This window comes from Macaca thibetana, chromosome 8, assembly GCF_024542745.1.
Source record: "Macaca thibetana thibetana isolate TM-01 chromosome 8, ASM2454274v1, whole genome shotgun sequence".
NCBI classification, from domain to species: domain Eukaryota; kingdom Metazoa; phylum Chordata; class Mammalia; order Primates; family Cercopithecidae; genus Macaca; species Macaca thibetana.
In genome coordinates, this window is record NC_065585.1 from 115984953 (window position 1) to 116008168 (window position 23216).

Below are 23216 nucleotides of genomic sequence, written 5' to 3' on the forward strand. Positions count from 1 at the left end.
CCCAAGTTCACTGGGCTGAGCTGGGTCTAGCATTCCTCCACCCCTGTGCTCCCACCACCACTCAGACTGGGAAGCCAGGATTGCTTTGTGTAGTTGCACAGTCACCAACCAAAGAGGGCATACTCCTGGAGGGTGTTGACTTTGCTAGATGGACTTCAAATTCTCCACTTATTCTCACCCTGGGAGGTGTGAGGACCTAGGCAAAGACTAAGAGCTGGAAGGGAGAGGAGGAGACGTAATGTCTGTTTGGTGCCTGCCATGTGGACTAGGGTACTATGTCATGAGATCCCCATGGCAGCCCTGGGCTGTGGGAATGGTCTCTTCACTTTACAGGGAGGGGACTGAGGTCTGGGACTTGAAGTCACTTGCCCAAGGTCACACAAACATCAGTGGTGGAACTGAGATAAGAAGGCACATCTGTCTTACTCTAAAGCACCAGCGCATTCCACGGACCCGGGTCACAGAGCTTAGTGAAATCGATTGCTGGAGCCCAATTCTCACTAATGAGCAATCAGAGTTCATTGCCACCATGACTGATGTCTCGGCCGGGACGTTTTCTACAAGTTAGAGACCATCAGCCTGAGCAAATAAGGAAATAGCAGAGAGAATCCCAGAGCCTTGCTGGCAGGCATAGGAGAAGGGGAGATTATCTGGCAAAAATTACAGCTGAGGGGAGCTGGCCCCAGCAGGTGAGAACGGGAGCCCTAACATGCAGCACCCCTGCTCGGCACGCTGACACGCTGGCAGGCACCTGGGGGCACTCACCAGGTACTGGTTCAATTGCATGGACAGTAACTGAGCACAGAGCTGGCATCAGTCCTGAGTCTGTGCCCAGCCCTACTGCTGATTGGCTCTGTGACCCCAGGCAAATCGCTCACCCTCTTTGATCCTTAGTTCCTCATCTGTAAAGCCAGCTAAATGCCACTTTGTGCCTTTCTGCATCTGTCAATGTGAGTCTGTTTTTTGGGCCTTGCTCACTGCTCTTGCTCCTGAGAAGCGGGGAGGGGTCTCTGGCAGGAGAGGCAGGTGAGCAGCATTGAGACAGGCTCCACTTAGGCAGGATGAAGGCCATAAACAAACAGCTGCTCAGGCCTGACCCCCGCCCTGGGCTCCCTCTCTGAGGGAAGGTGGGAGGGCAGGGTTTAGCTCTCTGAACTCTGACCCCAACCCTAGGGATTCTGGAGCCAAAGGACACCCCCAGCCTCTAACTAGGTGCTTAACACCACAGATCAGGGGAGGCTGTGATGTTGGGGCTGCTGGGGGGTCTTGATGTGGGGCTGCCAAGGCACCCTGGGCTGGAGGAGGGCGCAGGCCTGTGCAGCTGAAACCTGGGTCCCTGCGTGTGTTCATTCCCTTGCCAGACCCGGGGGGTGACCAAGGCCAGCACCCCCCACTGTTAGGGAGACAGGACAGGATATTGGTGGCTGTAGCGCCAATATGTGGAGGTAGGGCCCTCGTCCAACATGACTGGTCTCCTCATAAGAAGAGCTTAGGACACACACACGGAGGAAGACCATGAGAAAAAGACTCAGGGAGAAGGTGGCTGCCTACAAACCAAGGAGAGAGGCCTCAGAAGGAACCAGCCCTGCCGACACCTTGATCCCAGCCTTCCAACCTCCAGAACTGTGAGAACACAAATGTCTCTGTTTGTTACCTGATCTGGGGGACTTTGTTTTTTTTTTTTTTTTTTTTTTTTTTGAGACGGAGTCTCGCTCTGCCACCCAGGCTGGTGTGCAGTGGCCGGATCTCGGCTCACTGCAAGCTCCGCCTCCCGGGTTCACGCCATTCTCCTGCCTCAGCCTCCCGAGTAGCTGGGACTATAGGCACCCGCCACCGCGCCGGGCTAGTTTTTTGTATTTTTTAGTAGAGACAGGGTTTCACTGTGTTAGCCAGGATGGTCTCGATCTCCTGACCTCGTGATCCGCCCGTCTCGGCCTCCCAAAGTGCTGGGATTACAGGCTTGAGCCACCGCGCCCGGCCTTTGTTATGGCAGCCGTAGCAGATCGTGTCTGCATGCCAGAGAGCCTGGGGTCAGGGCCTCAGGAGAGAAAAGGGCAAGGCCGGGCCTCTTCCCTTTGCATATGCACACTTGGGGCTATCCCTGAGGGAGGGGCAGGGCTTGCGGGGCCCCAGAACTGCCAGCTCCACGGCCCAGGGGTAGACCGCAGACTCCCCGCTGGAAAAGGCAGGACTTGGGGTGCAGAGGCCTTGGGGCTGAGACTGGAGAAAGCAGTTGTTAGGTTGGCAGCTGTCCCTTCTCCACACTCACTGTTCCAAAGTTCTGCAAGGGGCCCAGGGGCTGTGGCCAACACAAGGACTGACTGGCATCAAGTCCTGGGGACAGAGAGGCGCCTGGTAAGGGGGGAGGGCATGTTAGAGGTGTAGCCTGGTATCACCCCAAACCAAGAACTTGCTTCTGCAGACCCTAAAGGAAAGAAGCTGCAGCGAAATTAACCTGAGTAGAGGGTTTATTTGGGTCAAGCTTGCAGATTGCAACCTGGGAGCATAGATTCAAGTTGCCCTGAATAGACGCTCTGATTAGCAGCAGTTACACATGGACTTTTAAAGGCAAAAAAGGGGGACAGGGAGTGGACTGATACAAAATTGTTTGTCAGCATTTCTCATTGCTTTACAGAAATAACATTGATGAGTTCGCTAACAGCTAGACATTGTTAAGCTATAGGGTATGGGTCCGAGTGTCCAGGATGGCACTGTTAGGTTAATTTATAGGTACCTGTGGCAGAAGCAAGCAGCTTCAAGAGATGGAGACAGAGCTCAAAGCCGGGAGGAGGGCATGATTGCTGTATCGTTTTAATGCGTCTTTGGGCCTGGTCATTAAAAGGATTGTGTTCCTCAGATAAAAGTTCTTTTCTTTTCTAACTCCCCTCTTCCTTCTCAAACCCTGTCCTCATAATTTCAAGGCAAGTACATCCTCCTCTCCACCCACAAATTCTGCTTTCAGCTGTAGTCCAGTCAAAGCGCTCCTCTTTTTGTGACTACATTTTGAGCCTAGTGCTTGGGGGTGTGGGTGGGCCTGGTCTATTCCACAGCCCTGGGACCCTTGTGGACTCCCTGCCCACCTCCCCTGAAACTTCCAGAGCCTGGATCCACGCAGGTTTCCTTTCTTCCCCCGGCATTACTGCCCTTGGATGGAACGCTTCTACCCCCACCCTAAGCCAAGCACATCAATTTTATAAACTGCCTTTATTGAAAAAAATAAAATTACATGAGAATATGAAACTCAGCAAAAATAGCGTGAATCAGTTCATTGGATCTGTGTTGCCACCCTCCCATGATTGTGGTTGAGGGGTTATTTATTTCTCGTCTAAAGGACTCAGCCTGTTCTGGGCTTGCTGAGTCTTAACTTTTACAAACATTTCTTGGCAAGGAAAATGAATGTTACTGCCTTAGTGGTCACCGAAGGGCTTGTTTTTAGATCTTTTCCCCTGCCAGACTTGTTAATCATTGAGAATGCCTCCTTAATACACCATTTGTACCTGGGAACCTAACATATTTCTGTGAACACCCGTGTCCTTACTGTGGACATCATGAAGGGTGTTTAACCATTTCTGGTCTGCAGGTCTCCCTTCCCTGCCTCATTCCAGCAGCATGTTCTCTTTAAAATACAACGTAGGGCATAACATTCCTTCAGCACATGAGACAAAGTAGACGAGGCTGCCTAAAGTACTTCGGACTTCTTTTTCCATCTGAGTCCAAGATAATTGATAAAGATGATAAATACATATTTATCCTTTAATACATTCAAATGAAAATGATTATCACTGCTTGGGGCTTTCTCAGGAATTCTCTTACTTTGAGTTGCATAAATAAAAAGTTGTTTCTGTTGGGCTGGGCGTGGTGGCTCACGCCTGTAATCCCAACACTTTGGGAGGCCGAGGCGGGTACATCACCTGAGGTCAGGAGTTCGAGACCAGCCTGGCTAACATGGTGAAATCCTGTCTCTACTAAAAATACAAAAATTAGCTGGGCATGGTGGTGGACACCTGTAATCCCAGCTACTCGGGCGGCTGAGGCAGGAGAATTGCTCGGGAGGTGAAGGTTGCAGTAAGCCGAGATCATGCCACTGCACTCCAGCCTGGGCAACCGAGTGAGACTCCATCTCAAAAAAAAAAAAAAAATTGTTTCTGTCTTTGAAACTCTGACATAAGCCCGTCACATTGGAAGGGCCTTAGAGCATGGGCTATTGGACCTTCTCCTGCCAATGAGTAGATAAACACAATGTGGTCTATACATACAATGTAATATTATTTGGCCTTAAAAAGAAAGAAAATTCCCACACATGCACATGTGACAACATGAATGAACCTTGAGGACATCAGGCTATTTATAGAGATGGAATTTCCCTCTTGTCACCCAGGCTGGAGTGCAATGGCATGATCTTGGTTCACTGCAACTTCCGCCTCTGGGTTCAAGTGATTCTCCTGCCTCAGCCTCCCAAGTAGCAGGGATTACAGGCGCCCGCCACCACACCTAGCTGATTTTTGTATTTTTAGTAGAGATGGGGTTTTGCCATATTAGCTGGGCTGATCTCGAACCCCTGACCTCAGGTGATCTGCCCGCCTCGGCCTCCCAAGGTGCTGGGATTACAGGTGTGAGCCACCATGGCTGACCAAATTTTAATTATTTTAACTTGAAACTAATGCATTTGTCCATTCATCCATTTATGCATTTACTCTCCAATTTATTCAGCAAATGTCTAATGAGCATTTTCAATATGCCAGGCCAGTGCTGAGTTGGGTTCAAAGACGAATTACTTAAGACAGGCAGCCTCCGATCTCAGGGCCCTCACAGTCTAACAGGGAGACAGACAGTTACACATTTGGGTGCAGGAGTTGATACTCCACAATTTCTCAGGCAAGAAAGTATTTTATCATTTGTGGCCAGATGGATTCCTCTGAACAGTGAGGCATAGTATTTGTCACCCAATTCCTGTTGGAAAAAACCCTTTGAGCCTCTGACCTAGATATTTTAACCATTGTTTGCTTTTAATTTGTGTTGATGGTAATGTGGCTGTGAACGATATGGAAACTGGCGGACAGTCATGTCGAGGCCTAAAACCATGGATTCCCTATACCCCAAGAGAGATGGAAATAGCTTTTTGTCCTGCCTAGTCTAATAGACTCACTTTTTAGAAAACGGGTCTCCTGGAAACCTTAGATGTTGCTAATTGACAGCCACTAAGTGGTCCTTCCTTGACAGACTATATGAGTGATCTCAGCCTCCTGGGAGCAGCACAACCCACTGATGGAGGGTGTGAGAGAGAATATGAAGACTGTTGGACCTCTTTTTAAAGCGCCGATTTCTTTTAGCAGAGGTGAATATACTTGTAATCTATTCCCTTTGTAATCATGACATAAAAATAACATGTTTTTTACTATTCAGCCACAAAAAAAGAATGAAATCTTGTCTCTCGCAGCAACATGGATGGAAATGGAGAGCATTCTGTTAAGTGAAATAAGCCAGGAACAGAAAGTGAAACACCACATGTTCTCACACATATGCAGAAGCTAAAAAAAAGTTCATTTCCTAGAAGTAAAAAGTGGAACAGAGGACAGGAGGCTGGGAAGGGCTGGGGGAAGAGGTGGGGGATAGGGAGGGATTTGTTAAGGAATGTCAATTCCAGCTCGGTGGGAGGAGTAAATCCTAGCGTTGTATAGCACTGAGCAATGACTACAGTCAACAATGATACATCGTTTCAAATAGCCAGAAGGAGGTTATTAAATGTCAACACAAAAATGATAAACATTTGAGATGACAGGTGTAATTACCCTGATCTGATTGCTACATATTATGTGTATCAAAACATCACTATGTACTCCATGAATATGTGCAACTAGTATGTTAATTAAAAATTTAAATTCAATCCCAAAATATAGCATTTTATAATTAAATCATTTTGAACACACTCCTTGCCATTTGTACTTAAAATGGCATCTGAAAATCTTCCCTGCTTGTTCCAGGGAATGCCCCGATACCACCACTGCTGCAGGTGATGTGTGGCCCAAAGGTCCTCAAAGCAGACCAGGAAACATAGCCCTGGACATTCCAGTATCTTCTTGAAAAACCTAAAGACCTCCTCTTCCAGTCCAGTGTCCTTTATGGCCCTTGATATGGTTTGGATTTGTGTCCCCACTCAAATTGTAATCCACGATGTTGGAAGAGGGGCCTGGTGGGCGGTGACTGGATGGTGGGGGCGGATTTCCCCCTTGCTGTTCTCATGATGGTGAGTTCCCACGAGATCTGGCTGTTTATAAAAGTGTGTAGCACCTTCCCCTTCTCTCTCTTCCTCCTGTTCTAGACACGTAGGATGTGCCTGCTTCCCCTTCACCGTCTGCCATGATTGTGTTTCCTGGAGCCTCCCCAGCCATGCTTTCTGTAAAGCCTGCAGAACCGTGAGCCAATTAAATCTCCTTTCTTTATAAAGTAGCCAGTCTCTGGTAGTTCGTTATGGCAATGGGAGAACAGACTGATACAGCCCTCAATCTGGTATAACTAGTTATATTTTTGTGACAATGCTATGGACTGGAGTTATTCAACTCTTATCTGCTAAAGGAGCAGAATTTCTGAGGCTTTTTTGATGGCTGATGGAGATGACTGGATAGAACATTAAAAGCGAGACTTTTGGGAAGACAGGTTTGCTGTTTGTGCTCCTTCTAGTAAAGGACACTCTTAGGTTTTGATTATTTCCTTTCCCCCAACTGCTCCCTTACAAATGAGCTTGAATACACCCAGTTAGGAAAATCATGTGATCTGGTGTAAGCCTTTCCCCCAGGCCCCATGCTTGCCTTTAAATTCTCAGATGCAAAAGACTGAGATGGTGGTGGCTTGGCTCGAAATGGAAAGCCCTTATAGGTCTTGTCCTAAGAGAAGCTGGAAATCTTACAGCTGATACTTCTATAGCACTTCCTCCATGCCAAGCACTGTTCTAGAACTCTGTGTATATTAACATACTCGATACAACCACCCATGAATTAGGTCCTATTAACATCCCCTTTTTTATAGATGAGGGAACTGGGGCACAGACCTCCTTTTTCAAGGTCACACAGTGAGTATGCAGCAGACCAGAGACCTAACCTAGGTGGTCTGCCTCCAGATTTAGAAAGGATAACTTTTTTTTCGTAAAGAAAGCTCAGCCTTAGGAGCCAGAGAGCCTGCTTCTGAATCCAGGCTCTGCCTCCATGTAGCCAAGTAGTCCTGGGCAAGTTATCTGAACCTCAGTTTCCCTTTCTGTTAAATGGGAAGGACTCTCTGGAAGGATCGGAGGTGGTGCATGGAAGACTCCAGGTGTGCTAGGGCAGTGAAGAAACGCCAGCAGTCTCCATTTCAAACCTCCCCTGGCTTTCTCCCCATACACAGACACTCAGGCCCTTGTGGCCTGGCCAACTTATGCCCGTCAGCATGCCGAATTCAGCTTGGAGGGGCCATTTCTTCAGCAAGCTTCCCCTCGCAAGTGCAGCGAGGCCATTGTGTGTGCATCTGTGAGCCCGATAACCATGCAAGGCGGGCAGGGAGAAAGGGCTCGGGACCCAGCTTATGGGCTTGGAGGAGGTGGCAGGAGGAACATTCCAGGCAAAGAATGAGTAAGTCGGGCAGAGGGTTAAGGAGGACCAGCACCTGCGAGTGTGCTGCTGGAGGGCAGTTAGGAATTGGAGGGTGATGGGGCCGGGCTTGGGGTGGGCAGGGGCAGTGGGGGAGGCCCTGCAAGGTTCAGGATCCAACCACGTGGGCGGCAAGACCCATGAAGAGGCTGCTGCTCCAGCACTCTGGGGCCAGAAGCAGGGCAGGGGAGAGACCACTGCAGGAGACACATCAGTGAGACAGGCACCTAACTGGATGTGACAGGAGGGAGGAGAGGGCAGAGGGGAAGACGGGCTGGATCTGCCTGAGCCTCATGGCAGCTGCTGCTATTTAACTTTAAACTGATTAAAATTCAATGGAATTTAAAATTCGCCTGTGTTCGCGCTCGGTCTTCCGCAAGGGTGCTGGCTTCCCTGTTTGTCTTGAAACGGCTCAAGTGCGCTTCCTCAGCCTCACTAGCACATTTCGCATGCTCAAGGTGCGCATTTGTGCCTGAGCAAAATCTGCTAGGGAAGCTGGGAGAAAGGCAGGTGGCTACCTGTAGCCAGTGGCTGCTTTAGGGGACAGAGCACAAGAGACACTGCCATCCCCGTAGAAGTGTCTCCTGGCCAGCAAGGCCTAGATCATGCAGCACCTCGGAGCCCAGAACAGGGCTCAAAAGCAGAGAGAAAGGGCTCATCCCAACGCCATGCATTCTCCTTGAACAGTCACTCCACCTCTCCAAGAACAGCGACCAGCAGCATAGTCATCTTAGCTTTATTGAGTAACGCATCCCAATCTCTACTAAGATTCTTCTCAGTGAATGGCTGATTTTTCTGCAAAACTATGGATTGGTCAGTTAAAGAGAAATCACCACCTCGCCACCCCATTCTGTCCCCCAACAGGACACTAAGGGTTCTTAGAGATAAAGGGACGATGCATTCATGCTTGGAGAACTAATCACACCTGATTTCTCTGGGATCTAAAATAATGTCAAATTTGATTCACTTTAGGTAATGAAAATCTTTTTTTTTGCAAACCCCTTCAAAGCAATGCTGCCATCCATGAGAGATGTGTGTAAGGCCACCTCTGTATACTAAGAATGATGCCCCAGCAGGCGGAAGGACGGCACACCTGCTGAGCGTGGATGCACGCTGCGTGCTACATCTTTGAGACCACCGGTGGGTTCCGGGCATCAGACTCCAGCCACTTAATGAGGATCTGATTCACCTCGGCGGGCCTGGAGGAAAGGGAGAAGAAAAAAAACAAAGCCATTCACACTTGTCTGTGCCTACCCACGCAACTCGAAGGCAGAGGTAAGTGATATGAGTGGCTAAGCCAGGCCAAAGCCACCACAATGAAACCAGGAAAGCTTTTATGGAAGGTGAACAGGGGGCCCTGCTCTCCCTGACCCCAGGAGCCCCCAACCTCCTTACTTGTCCATCTGTGTCCAGTGCCCACAGTCCTCAATGTGTCCCCTTTTCAGGTGGGGAATCTGAAAGGAAACCCCATGCAGGAAGGTAAATGGAAGAATGCAGATGGGTGTGTCTCAGGTTAGAGCAACGGGAAATGGACGCCTTCTCTCTGCTCCCCGCAGGCCACCCTGCCCGAACCCTGCATGACTTAGGAAGGGAATAATGAGTGAACGAAACCCCACATCCATGCAGGGGAAAGGAAGGCACAGTCACGGTTGCTGCTTGCAAGCGGGGGACAGTGATGTTACTGAAGTGCTTCAACTGCGGTCCCATCCACATGACAAGGTGTATCCTCTGCTGCCATCTTCCCTCTGAGCACCCTTGCCCGTGCCCTCTCCCGGGAGGCACTGATGACCCCTGTGCAGGGCCATTCCCTCACCCAGTCCTCCATGTGCTTGGACATCTGAGGAACGAGCACGAAGTCCTTCTCCGCCGTGACCATCAGGGCCGGAATCAGGATCTGGGGAGAGAACAGGAAACAGGAGTGGCTGGCACTCCACAAGGGAAGCCCTCCCTTCTCCCCTGAAAGACCCCTGCCCACCGCCCTGCTGTGGTCCTGACATTGTATCTGCCAAACTTTGCACAACAGACTCGTGGTTATTACTGGAGATCTTTAAAATGACAGCTTCAGCAGTGCAGAGGCCAACATGGGTCTGGTGTGTGCAGACGTATGTGAGTGAGAACGTGTGCAGAGCTGCGTGTAACTGGGAGAACTGAATCGACCGCACCAAGAGGGAAGACACCCTTGAATGAAGATCAAGATTCCTCTTCTCTGAATTAAACAGACGCTTAAAAGGGGCGGCCAAGGTTCCAGAGAGAATGGGGGCAGTCACAATAGTTATCAATGTGACATGAACAGCAGCAAAATGACTTCCCTTTTAACTGCAGGCAAATGAGTTGAACGCAGGGAGGCAGGCACAGGAAGGCCAGGAAACCTCTGTGTTTTTTTATTTGTTCTCGCTCCACCATTACCCTAGTTTCCAAGCACCTTTGACCCATCCCTGGTTGAGGAACTTGCACTATTTTCATTTACACATGGACTGATGGGCGTCTCTCCGCACCCCTCCCTCCTCCCATAACCAGGAGCCAGGAGAAGATCAAAAATGATTTTGTGGCTACAATGAATACTGAGGCTTCTATGAGGTTTGTAAACTCTAGAATGTTCCAAGCTAAAATGTGAACTGGGTAGGGGGTGGCAGGGGGGCGGGATGGGAGGAGGTGGGGGAGGAGAGAGGAAGATCCGACCGGAAACTGCGGAAGAGAGGCTGGGCGCAGTGGCTCAGGCCTGTCATCCCAGCACTTTGGAAGGCCGAGGTGGGTGGATCACCTGAGCTCAGGAGTTTGAGACCACCCTGCCCAACATGGTGAAACCCTGTCTCTACTGAAACACAGAAAATTAGCAGGTTGTGGTGGTACACTCCTGTAATTCCAGCTGCTTGGGAGGCTGAGGCAGGAGAACTGCTTGAACCCAGGGTCAGAGGTTGCAGTGAGCCGAGATCACGCCACTGCACTCTAGCCTGGGCAACTGAGCAAGACTGTTTCTAGAAAAAAAGAAATTGCGGAAGAGGAGGGTTTCTGACCTTAGCACCATTGGCATTCACCTTCCCAGTGCCTTTGTCAATATTTTCCTCCACGCTTTGAGAGATTTTGTCTGTCCAACTGCAGTTTGGTCATTTTCGTCAGTCATATGATGACAATGACAAGGAACACTAATGGAGCTACTAGGTTCCCAGTACTGCTTGTAACAGGTCATGTGCCTTCACCCATTTCATCCTTACACAGCTCTATGAGGGAGGCACTGTTCTTGCCACTTCCATATTGCAGAAGAAGCAACAGTGGATCAGAGGGGTTAAGTACCTTTCCCAGGGTCACACAGGGATTAGACTCAGCCCATGTGCTTCCCAGCCTGCTCTTAACCACGATGTTATCTACTCTAGTGCCTCAAGACCTAACTTCGGGAGGTCAAGACCTGGTCTGTTTACACACCATGGTATCCCAGGGTCTCGCAGGAAGCCTGGCACGTAGCAGTGTGTTCACTTACAGAGTGAACCAACAAGGTAACCAGGGTTACTGAGTGAGCTGATGAAGGCCTGGTGACCTGCGCAATCACACTGGGGAATAATTTGATTTCCCTTAGATTTTTAAACATTTTGAATGTAAACTGGGGACCTCTATTACTCCTTCTGCAGACCCAGAGATTGGAAACCCATCTTCTGCTTGACAAATGAGGAAACTGAGACTCAGAGATTCGCTTGTGCAAGGTGACTCAACCAGAGGCTAAAGTCACATCTCTGAGAGCGCCTAATGCTCCTCTGGGGCTGGGAGCTCCAGTATCCACGTCGCTTCTGGGAGGCGCCCTGGGCCATCTGCAGCCCTGGCTTGGGGTATCACCAGGGGACCTGGGGATTCCGGATGGATGCTGCAGTAACCTGGACACACCCCACCTCCATACCCAACGTCACCCTCTACCATCCCAAGGGAAATACCAGCAAGAAAGATCCTAATGGGAAACCCCTGAAGGGAGTCACTTCCCAAACCCCAAAGGGAAAGGAGGTAGCCAGCAGTTCTGTCCATGACCAGCTGTGGCCCAGGTCATATCAGCTCAGGCCAATGGGAAGCCCCATGGGTGGGTTCTGGGGTGCAGAGGAGACCACACTGAACCTGGCACTCACCTTCCGCCCCAAGCTTTTGCAGGCCCACTTCCAGTTCCTTTCCATGTTTCGGTACCAGTTTAGAGGACCTCTGGGGAGAGATCAGAAAGTAAAAAGAGGGAGGCGGTAAGTAGACGGCTCTGCTACACACACCAACAGAAACCTGCTCTGCACGGCCAGTCATCCTGGGAAGAGCAAAGCCTCCTGCAGGGGCAAGAGAATAGAGCCCAGGACCCACGCCGTGCTGTCAGGCGCAGTTGCCAGGCTCTAGCAGCGAGGCCTTATGCAAGGACACAGGACTCCACTGAGTGAACTGGCAGCCTCTGGGTGGTCTTCTGGGACACACAGAAGCCGGCCCTACAGGACTGTCCAGGGAATGTCATCGTGTCGCCTTGGAGGCTGGGGAGGTTGCTGATGCTGGGGACCTTGGTTGAGCAGCCTCACCATCCAGAGGCCGCTCGCCTGCCCCAGGGAGCCCACTTGAGAGGGACACAGGGAGGTGGAGCAAAGATGCCCCCTCCTAATATGACATCGGGAAGTAGGGCAAATGCACCAAAATGTATGCACTTTTTGAGTTTATGTGGATTTTTATGTTTTTCTGAAGAAAGAGCCAAGTTGCCATCTGATTCTGTGAGAGCCATGACTGAAAAGTAGTTGAAAACCTCTGCCCTATGGGGGCTCCGCAAGCATAAGGAAGAACAAGCTGAGTGTCCCAAACTAGAGCAGGCTGAGCGCCATAAAGTAGTGAGCCTCCTGACACTGGAGGCATTCAAGCAGAGGCCAGCCTGGCACCCATGAGGGCTGTGGTGGAGGAGAACTGGGCCTCACCCTCCACCCTGAGGGCTGAAGATCACTCTCTGTCGATCGTCTTTCATCTGTGTCTGGGCCCTGCGCTCTCTTTACCTGAAACCAGACTTCTTGAACTGCTGCACATAGAACTGGATTTCCTCCTCGGTGACCATCCTGCTGAGGCTGGGCTCTTCTGGGGTCCTTACAAAAAGTCCTCCTGCAAAAAAAGCCACCTGAATGGGGAGGCTGAGGCAGGAGAATGGCATAAACCCGGGAGGCGGAGCTTGCAGTGAGCCGAGATCCGGCCACTGCACTCCAGCCTGGGCGACAGAGCGAGACTCCGTCTCAAAAAAAAAAAAAAAAAGCCACCTGTTGACTCTCCCGTCCCCGGGCCAGGGTTCTGCGTTTTAAGGCCTCTAACGGAGGCTGGGTACCTCACTGCCTCTCACAGACCATCTGAACTTGCGCAAGGCCTTGTGAGCGCCTCCATCTTTTGTTCCCTTATCCTTTGCCAGAGTGAGCCCACCTCCTCGAAAGCTCCAAGCTGTGATCTCACGGTCACACTGCAGGCTGATGTTCCCTCCCACCTAGCCATGACATCACCGGCTATTATCACAGCTCCTGGACCAACCACAGTCGCCGGCTTTTTCAGGCACACAGCAGCTATATCCCAGACCCTGCCAGCCCCCAGATCCTGCTCTCCCCCCGTCTAAACCTTTCCCAGCCAGCTTAACTGTGACCCTTCGGAGATATTGCCAGAGATTCTTGGAATTTTCCTACGGGCTTGCTCTGTGTTTCCTCTTAGGCAGGAAGAGAACCCAGGCCAGGAGGCTGGATCCTGTGGCCTCCCGCGCGCTGCACAGACCCTCTATGGTATCCCACTGTGGACCCCTATCTTGTCTTCAAGGTGCTGCACAGTCCCCCCAGAGGATGGCCTGTGATGACCCTTGGCAGCCCAGGGACCACTGCAATTTCACAGGGCACAGCCTCAGTGCTGGTGCCTGAACAGGGCCAGTCGGCATTTTCAGATTCACGAAGACCCAGAGGCAGAGCAGCTGGCCATTCCAGGCTTTTGTGAGACATATCAAAGGGGTATGTGACCAGTGTGTCACCCTGTGATGAAACCACCCTAAGCCTCCCCACTAGGCGGGTGCCCCAGGCTCACTGTACCTCAGGGCCCCTCTGCGTGCATCCCAGCTGCTCTGCCTCCCATGAGACAGTGGGCTCACCCAGGGTGGCCACGCTGCTTCATGTGTCTGGGTGTCTGAGCATGCAGCCCTGGCCTCATACCCAGCGTGTGCTCACAGCATTTGAGGAATGAATGAATGGGTGAATGAATGAGTGACAGACAGGGTGAAGGAATAAAGGAATGTGGGTGTGGGGGAGGGAAGGGAGATGTTCTTTGAGCAGTGACAAGAGCATGGCCTGCAGGGTCAGAGGAGTTTAATCCCAGCCCAGCCACTTTGGACAAGTTACTTAACCCTCTGAGACCTGTTTTCCTCTTTGGAAATTAAAAATAGTAGCACTTTTCGGAAAGCTTTGAGGATCATAAATAATTTATCTAAAGGGGGTTAGTCCAGAGTTTTATACAGATGGTCAGCACGTGCCCAGACAAGTGACAGTGGTCATCATTATTCACAAAAATACAAGTGAATGATGTCAAGGCCACAGTGCTGCAGCAAAAATAAGGTCTTGTGGGAAGAGTGCTGGATCTAGGGGCCATGGGGATGAGCTCCAGTCAAATCTCAACTCTGACCCTTCACTCATACCCAACCCAGGAGGGAGACAAGGATGGGCTCCATGTGGGGGAACTGGAAACGTGGCACCTGGATGGAGAGGGGCCAGTGGACTGCAATGGAGGAGACCTGGGCATGGGACCCACCCACTCCACCTGCATACACCGGGTGACCCCCGTAGAGGTAAGATCTCAATCATGGGGTCCTTATCAGCAGAGGGTGGATTTTGCCCTGGACAAGCTCTAAGACTCCTCCAAGCTCTTACTGTTTAAGATCTTGAAGCCACAGCTCCCTCAAGAGTAGGAACTCCAGGCTGTGTGCTCAGGCCTGGGGTTAGAGTCAGCCCTATGCAGGCCAAGGAGACCCTGGTTGGGCAACTTTAAGTTCAGAGCTGGAGGGCTCAGGGCTTCTGCCCATAGCAGTTACAGGCAGAAACATCCATTTAACATTCAGCTGGTTCCCAATGTGGCTCTCCCAAGCATGTTTCTTACCCATTTCACAGACTTTATGCATGGATAAAACACTCTGTAGGAAGAAAAGAGAAGAGTTACAAATGACGTCATGGGTGATGCAAAGGAAATATGCTCATCTGAAAACCCTGTTACGACAAATGACCTCTAAGTACCATGCAGACTGTAACAAACACATGGAACTCCCAAGAGAGCCAGGGACCCCCTCACAGGAGTCAAGTAAAGAGGGAGCTCACAACCAAAGCTCTGGGCTGAGACTGCCCCAGGGCCCTTGCAGACCTTGGTAATGTGAAGACCTAGGTTTATCAACCAATAGGAACAAGAAAAGAGACCTTAGGCCTATGATGAGAAGTCGGAGATGTGATATTCCATGCCACTCCATGGTAAAGCCAGTAAATCTGGGGTCTCTGACATGCTATACCTTCAGTGAAAAAATTGATGAGAAAAAAAATCCCCTCATGATGATAAAGATGTTAAAGGAATTCGTCTGTTTCAGCTTGGTACTAAGAGGAAACCAAAAGACACCCCCTTGGGAATTCATAGCTCTAGGCCTGCCTTCCCAACTGCTTGGATTTGAGTTTGCATTCTCTGCATGATCTGGAAACCCCCAAGGTGTGAAGTAAACAAGAACAACAACAACAACAACAACAAAGTGAGCCTAGGCTGGTAATGCTCCCAGGATGCTTGGCAGAAGAAATCCTTAACCACTCAAGGAGTCATTTCCTCAAGCCCAACTGAAGCAGACAGGTACAGATTAAGTACTGCTGAAGATGAGTTTATAAACCAAATTTACAAAACCCACACTCACATAACAAGGCCCCACAGCAAAAGGCAGCAAAAGGAGCAAACAGTGAAATATGACTCTCCAAAAACATCAAATAATAGAGCTTGCAAGAGGGAGAGAGAGACAGAGAGAGAGAGAGAAAAAAAAGAATTAGAAATGAATATACTTCAAATAATTGAAGACATAAAAGGAACTGAAAAATAAGAATACAAGACTCTATCAAAAGAGATCAGAATGATTTGAAAAAGAACCAAATAAAACTTTCACAAATTAAAAAAAACTATTTATTGAAATTAATACTTCAAAGATGGGTTAAACTGCAGATCAGACCTGCAGTGTCCAGGATAATTAATTGGCTTAGACAAATAACATACAGGGGGTTAGACCCGAGGCTGACTCACAAGCAAAGACAGAATTTTCTAAAAGAAAACACCCTAAAATTCTATACTCAGATAAATGATTCTTTAAGATTAAAATTAAGATGTCTTCAGGCACCACAATCTGAATTTACTACCAACAGACTCTTATTGAGAGAACTACTAAAGGGGATGCTTCAGGAAGAAAGAAACTGAACTCAATGCAAATGAGTGAGATGCAAGAAGTAATCAGTAAAGAAAGTGGAAAATATGGGACAGGGAGCAGGAATTGACTGTATATAAAACAACAATAATGATGATGACTCCTAACACGTAAGACAGGAGGGTGCAGGTTACAGAGTTAAAGGTTTTTAAACTCCTCTGCTTCAAGAAGAGAGTTGGGGACAGCAATTAATTTTGGACTTGGATAAACCAATTATGCATGTTAAAATGGTAATGGTAATAGCATAATTTCTAAGCTATCATTATTATAATCATTCTCTGACCTTGTGTGTCAGTGGGGATATAAATTTTCCCACTAAGGACGGACCAGGAGAGTGGGGACCTCAATTACCCTGACTACAGAAACGAAAGAAAAGGAGGCCAGATTGCTACTCCTGGTCCCTGCCACACACTAGGTACCCTACTTCCTTCACAACTGCCCCCTCCTGTTTTTCTGCCCCCGTCCCCACCCCTCACCTCATCGCTTGCTCTGAAGAGGCTTTTGAAAGTCCGACTCAGGTTCTGTTCCAGTTCAGCCTCAGCCACTCCCTAAAACAATCAAGAAAGCAAAATGAAGGACCCTCTAGAAATTGTGGAAACTGTTCCCCTCCTTCATCTGACTGAAAGCAAGAAGCCCCTACTTGTGCCCCATCTAGCCCAAGTCTCATCAGAATAGCATCCATTTGAATTTTCATCTTAAAACATTTTTTAAAAGGTTAACATAAAATACAAGATGCTAACTGTAGTTTCCCATGGGAGGCAGATTCATAGATGCTGCTTTCTTTGTGTTTTTCAATATTCCTATAATGAGAAGGTACTACTTATAATAATCTCTCAAAAGGAATTGGGAGGGGGCTGGTAGAGGAACGGGTTGGAGGCTGACTGGTGGTAAGAAGAAGAGCGGGGCTCCAAGGATTCTGAGAAACCAAGGGGAAAAGCCAAAAACTATAAGCCAAATGCTCTTCCATCCAGGCATCTAAATTTCGCTATATTGAGGCCAGGAGTTTAAGACCAGCCTGGGAAACATAGGGAAACCCCATCTTTACAAAGAAATTTAAAGAATTTTTTTCTGCTCTAGAAACTTCAAAACCAACTCCTTTGATTTGGGTCTTAATTGTTACAGACCATTAGATTGCCGATGGATTATATTCCACAAACAGGACAGCGAGGTTTCCACTGTTAAAGAGCTGGGACACGTAGCCTTTCTGGTGACAAATGACCAGGTTCTTCCAGTTCTTGGGAGCGGTATGGCATTGAATTACCCAGTCGACACACAGTTCTCTGGCTGTTTCCAGGTCTCTGGTTTGTGCATGGGGGGAGTTCTCTGACCTGAACTTGCTTCATCAGTTCCACAGACACTGAGCTCCTTCTCTGGCAAACTGGACCAAGAGATGCCAATGTACAAAATACGCTTCAGAACCTTCTTGGTGGACCAGAGGATGGGGGAGGGGCTTGGATGAGGACTAAAGTGAAGTGTCCAGGTCACTGAATGTCATGTGCTGAGGGCTAGAGAGGAGATTCCTACTGGAGACTCAGGGTGTGGAGTCTTCCTCTCCTGCTTCCCCTCTCCTTCCTACCCCAACCCCCTCCAGGAACACTTCAGCAAAGCAGACACCAAGAACAGGGGCATGGCTGGAAGGTGATGAGAGCTCCATCCATGGATCCTACTCTCCTAGTAGGGGTAGCCTGGTTCATAGAGCATAAGAGGACAATGTTAATTCAATCTGTCTTTTCCGGAAGTTGAAAGACGGTGAACCTGAAAGCTATTCCAGATGCACTTTAGGAGAAAACAGCTTTCCTGGAGGCAGAGATCCACTAGGGGCAACCATTCAGAAATAATAAAAATCTTGGCCGGGCGCAGTGGTTCACGCTGTAATCCCAGCACTTTGGGAGGCCGCGACAGGCAGATCACCTGAGGTCAGGAGTTCGAGACTGGCCTGGCCGATACGGTAAAACCCCATCTCTACCAAAAAAACAAAACTGGTCAGGCATGGTGGTGCACGCCTGTAATCCCAGCTACTCAAAGGCTGAGGCAGGAGAATCACTTGAACCCAGGAGGCAGAGGTCACAGTAAGCCAAGATCTCACCATTGCACTCCAGCCTGGGCAAAAAGAGCAAAACTCCATCTCAAAAAACTAAACTAAACTAAACTAAACTAATTTCTGCAACACAGCTGCTGCTGAGGGACTAGTGCTACAGGAGGGAACTGAGTTAAGTGTGGTAATGCCAACTGACTCTCCTCTCCTTCCTTCTAACCACCCACCTGCACGCACCCAAACACCAGCTGAACTGGTCTGCAGGTGTTTTCTGGGCAGGCTTCCTACTTGCTGGCCTCCCTGGTTTAACACATTGTGACCTTCACCAACAGCATGGACTTCTATCAGTTTGGCCTTCGACACCAGACCCAAACGCTGCCTTCTCCATGAGGTTCCACCTTTCCCACCACCAAGGGGTAACTCTGCTTTTCTTGGATCCTGCAGAGCCTTGAGTGTGCTCTCCTGGGATCCCCTTAGGGGCAGGGACTCATCCTGTTCTCAGCAGCATCTGTGGCTACCCTTGAGATAGAGTCAGAGGAGAGGAAGATCCTAAGGCCACATACACGAAGCATTCGTTCCAGCGACCTGCAGTCCTCAGTGCTTGCACATGTTGAGAGGTTACTTTTTTTTTTTTTTTTTTTTTGAGACGGAGTCTCGCTCTGTTGCCAGGCTGGAGTGCAGTGGCGCGACCTTGGCTCACTGCAAGCTCCGCCTCCCGGGTTCACGCCATTCTCCTGCCTCAGCCTCCTGAGTAGCTGGGACTATAGGTGCCCGCCACCATGCCCGGCTAATTTTTTGTATTTTTAGTAGAGACGGGGTTTCACCATGGTCTCGATCTCCTGACCTTGTGATCCGCCTGCCTCGGCCTCCCAAAGTGCTGGGATTACAGGCATGAGCCACCGCGCCCGGCCGAGAGGTTACTTTTTTTAGTTTTTTTTTTTTTTTAGATGGAGTCTTGCTCTGTTGCCCAGGTTGGAGTGCAGTGGCGCAATCTCAGCTCACTGCCAAGATGGGTTCAAGAGATTCTCTTGCCTCAGCCTCCCAAGTAGCTGGGATTACAGGGGCCCGCTACCATGCCCAGTTAATTTTTTTGTATTTTTAGTAGAGACAGGGTTTCACCTGTGCTGGTCAGGCTAGTCTCGAACTTCTGACCTCAAGTGATCCGCCTGCCTTGGCCTCCCAAAGTGCTGGTATTACAAGTGTGAGCCACCACGCCCGGTGAGACATTACTCTTTTTTGTTCTGCTCATTACTTCTCACGAGAGCTCTGGATCTGTACAGTGGCAGCACAGAAGAAACGGAGACATTGATCATCTGGCGGTGCTGGATCTAGGGTTGGAGATTTTCTGATGAAAGCCATGTCTGCCTGTTAATGACAGTTCCCTCCGTTTTGTCAGATTCAATTATAATGGTGTCAATGGCGGCCTTCTGCAACATGATGATGAATGCCACAGTGAGAAATAGCCATGGGAAGAAGCACATTTAAGTGATGGATGGAAGCCCAGGTCAGCTCTGTGTGTGTGGCTGTCGGTCATCATTCCTATTTACTGAGAGCAGTCCTCATCACAGAAACAGCTGCTGTTCATGAGCTCAGGGGTGCATTTCAGTGTTTGAAGGAACCCATGGAAGCCTAGAGAGGGCTTTGCCTCAAATGACCCTTAAAAGGGCAAACGATGTCAAAAAGTCAGTAAAGAAAATCAAAGAGAGGCTGGGTGGGGTGGCACGAGCCTGTAATCCCAGCACTTTGGGAGGTCCAGGCAGGAGGACTGCTTGAGGCCAGGAGTTCGAGACCAGCCTGAGCAACAATAGAGACCCTGTCTCTACAAGAAAAATTTCAAAAATCAGCTGGGCATGGTGGTGCATGACTGTAGTCCCAGCTACTGGTGAGAGTGAGGCAGGAGGACTGATTCAGCCCAGGAAGTCAAGAACACAGTGAGCTATGATTGTGCCACTGCACTTCAACCTGGGCAACAGAATGAGACCCTGTCTCTTAAAAATAGTCAGAGAGAAAAAAGGTAAATAAATCTGTTCACTCACATGAAAGTGCAGCAGAGCAATGGAAAGAATAAGATGAAGCTGGGAGCCAGAAAGGAGAGAAGATGACAGAAGATAACGTTTGTCCTCTGCTTATGAACTTAGCTGAGACCTTCCGACTCTCTTTAATCTACAAAGGTAAGACTATATCTTTAAATCCTACAGACCAATGACAAATTTCCTGTCTGCCCTGGATAGGGGCTCCTCTTTTATGTTCCTGTGCACAGAAGTTAAAGGATGGACTTTAGAATCCAATAAACACGGTTTCAAGCCCGAGTACTGATAGTTACGAGCTGGGGAATTTCTTTCCCTAGAGCCTCAGTTTCCTCATCTGTAAAATGGGGATTTTGTAAGGATTAAATGAGATAATGCCCATATCTTACAATGCCTGACACGCAGGAGGCATGCCAATAAATATTAATATCACTACCTCCATTATTATTATTATTTGTTTAGAGACAGGGTCTTGCTCTGTTGCCCAGGCTGGAGTGCAACCTCAAACTCCTGGACTCAAGTGACACTCCTGCTTCAGTATGCTGAGGAGCTGGGATTACATGTGCGTACCACCATGCCTGGGTAACTTTTAAAAAATTTTTGTAGAGATGGGGTCTGGCTATGTTGCCCAGGCTGGTCTCAAACTCCTGGCCAAGTCATCCTCCCACCTTGGCCTCCCAAAATGCTGGAATTATAGGCGTGAGTCACTGCACCTAGCTGATTTTTAAAAATTTTAAATTAATATCTAATTAGGGCTCTTTAAATGATATCATCTTGGCTTTAGATTGGGCCCTAGATCTAATGACCCGTGTCCTTATGAGAGAAAGAGGGAAACTGAGACATACAGAGACACAGAAAGGAGGATGCCACACAAAGACGGAGGCAGGGACGGGAGGGATGCGTCTACAAGCTGAGGAACACCAGGAATTGCCAGCAACTGCCAGGGGCTGGGAGACAGGCATGAAACGGACTCTCTCTCAGGAGCCCCTAGAAGGGACCAACCCTGCCAAGACCCTGAGTTTGGACATCTAGCCTCAAGAACTGTCGAGAATTCACTTCTGTGGTTCTAACTCACCCAGCTTGTGGTACTTTGTTATGGCAGCCTCGGGAGTGGGAACACAAAAGGAGGAGCCCCTATCCAGAGCACACAGGAAATTTGTCATTGGTCTGTAGGATTTAAAGATATGGTCTTACCTTTTGTAAATTAAAAAGAGTCAGAAGGTCTCAGCTAAGCACGTAAGCAGAGGACAAATGTTATCTTCTGTTATTTTCCTCCCATTCCTGGCCCCCAGCTTACACTAAAGCATGTCTCCAGGGAGTATCTTGATGTGGGGGCTGAGGGGAGAGGGTGAGGAGGGAAAGGGGCCAGGGTCTTCATTACCCTGGGCTCAGAGGGGCCAGGCACTGTCCCCAGCAGCAACAGGCAGCAGGTGTGCCAACCACAGGGTGGGGTCTGGAGGGTCCCAGGATCCAAGATGCCCTGGACTTCCTCATCCCCTCAATTTACTTTCCATGTGCGTATGCAGCTCGCTGTCAGAGGAGCCCCCAGAAATGCAGGGCGCCACCAAGAAGATGGAGCTTTGTCTAGACTTTCCACTCAGCGCTGGTAGGGGCGGCGCTGTCAGTCACCTAATTTGCTAGGGAGGTGCCCCCACATCGGTGGGGGGCACAGGATTGCCTCCTGTGCTCAGCCCTCCTAACAGGGAGCGCTCCCCTCCACCATCCCAGGAGTTTCTCCTCTTTAATCTTCTCTTGTGTCCTTTCCAAGGTAGAGAACAGGTCTGCTGAGAGACTGCACTTAATTGTGGCTATTGTTTCGTGGGTGAGACAACGGAGGCAGCTGTTGAAGCCAAACTGCAGGTCCACGAAGCCCCCGCTCAGCCCTCCTGCCCTTTATAATTAATGTCAAAGGACGCCATCCAGGAGGGGAGGTGAACCCTCCGCTGGTCAGCGGGCTGGGCCAGTGATTCTGTTTCATGCTCCGTCTACCTTGCCAAAAATGACTCCAGTTCCTCTGGAAGTCTGCGCCAGTGTTCTCCAAGACAGGCCAGGAGAAACAGTGGGGTGGTTGTCCCTGAGGTCAAAAACGCCAGTGGCTGGAAGCATCCGAAATCTGGGCAGACAGCAAACGGTGGACCTTTGACTCTCTGCGGTGTGGCTGGCCAGATGAGAGAGAGGTGTACAGTAAAGACTTGGGGGGCTCTACAGGGACCCAGGGCACTGGGGGCCGCCTGCCACGTGCTGATGGTGCCAGCTCTTTCTGTCCATAACAGCACTGAGCTGGGCAGCCCATTTCACAGAGGAAGACGCTCAGCTCAGGGGCCTTAAGTGCCTCGTTGAAGGTCAGACAGATTATAAATGAGAACATCGGACTCCAAACCCCTCCATACTTGGTTCTTTTCACCACAACCTAACACAACACTGCCGATTTAAGACAATGAAAATAACCCTGCCAAGGGTTTCCTCCATAAAGGGCATAAAAATTAAAATAATGGCCAGGCATGATGGCTCATGCCTGTAATCCCAGCGCTTTCGGAGGCCGAGGCGGGCAAATCACCTGAGGTTGGGAGTTCGAGACCAGCCTGACCAACATGGAGAAATCCTGTCTCTACTAAAAATACAAAACTAGCTGGGCGTGGTGGTGCATCTCTGTAATCCCAGCTACTTGGGAGGCTGAGACAGGAGAATCACTTGAACCCAGGAGGTGGAGGTTGTGGTGAGCTCTGAGATCATGCCATTGCACTCCAGCCTGGGCAACAAGAGCGAAACTCCATCTCAAAAAAAAAAAAAAAAGTTAAAATAACAATAATTAAAGCTTGGTGTGTAAGGTAGCAAACAGTGGCACTTTCTTTTAAACTATAATTATTTGGCTGTAAAAAAAAAAAATCACAATAATGTCCCTTAACAGAGGATTACATAATCCATAGTCTACCTGTTACAAAACCCCATGCAGTCATTAAAAAGAATGAGATAAATCTATATGTGCTGACAAAAAAAAAATCTGTGCAATATGTACTAAAGGAAAAAGCAGCATGATTCCATTTATATGAAAAATCATATGTGTGTGTGCGCTCATACACACATGTATTTGC

General features: G+C 49.2%; 1 protein-coding gene across 3 annotated transcripts in view; it reads right to left on the minus strand.

Moving 5' to 3' along the window:
- Positions 1–8339: 8339 nt before the first annotated feature.
- Positions 8340–23216, minus strand: part of EPHX2 (epoxide hydrolase 2) — a 163921-nt gene continuing 149044 nt past the window's right edge. For all 3 annotated transcript variants that reach the window (XM_050802489.1, XM_050802488.1, XM_050802490.1), the window contains 7 exons: positions 16539–16610; positions 14721–14754; positions 12608–12710; positions 11726–11795; positions 9433–9513; positions 9015–9073; positions 8340–8818 (listed from right to left, as the gene is read on the minus strand). In XM_050802489.1, the coding sequence (XP_050658446.1) occupies positions 8740–8818; positions 9015–9073; positions 9433–9513; positions 11726–11795; positions 12608–12710; positions 14721–14754; positions 16539–16610 (498 nt within the window). In that variant the 3' untranslated portion in view covers positions 8340–8739. The remainder of the gene's footprint in view (positions 8819–9014; positions 9074–9432; positions 9514–11725; positions 11796–12607; positions 12711–14720; positions 14755–16538; positions 16611–23216) is intronic.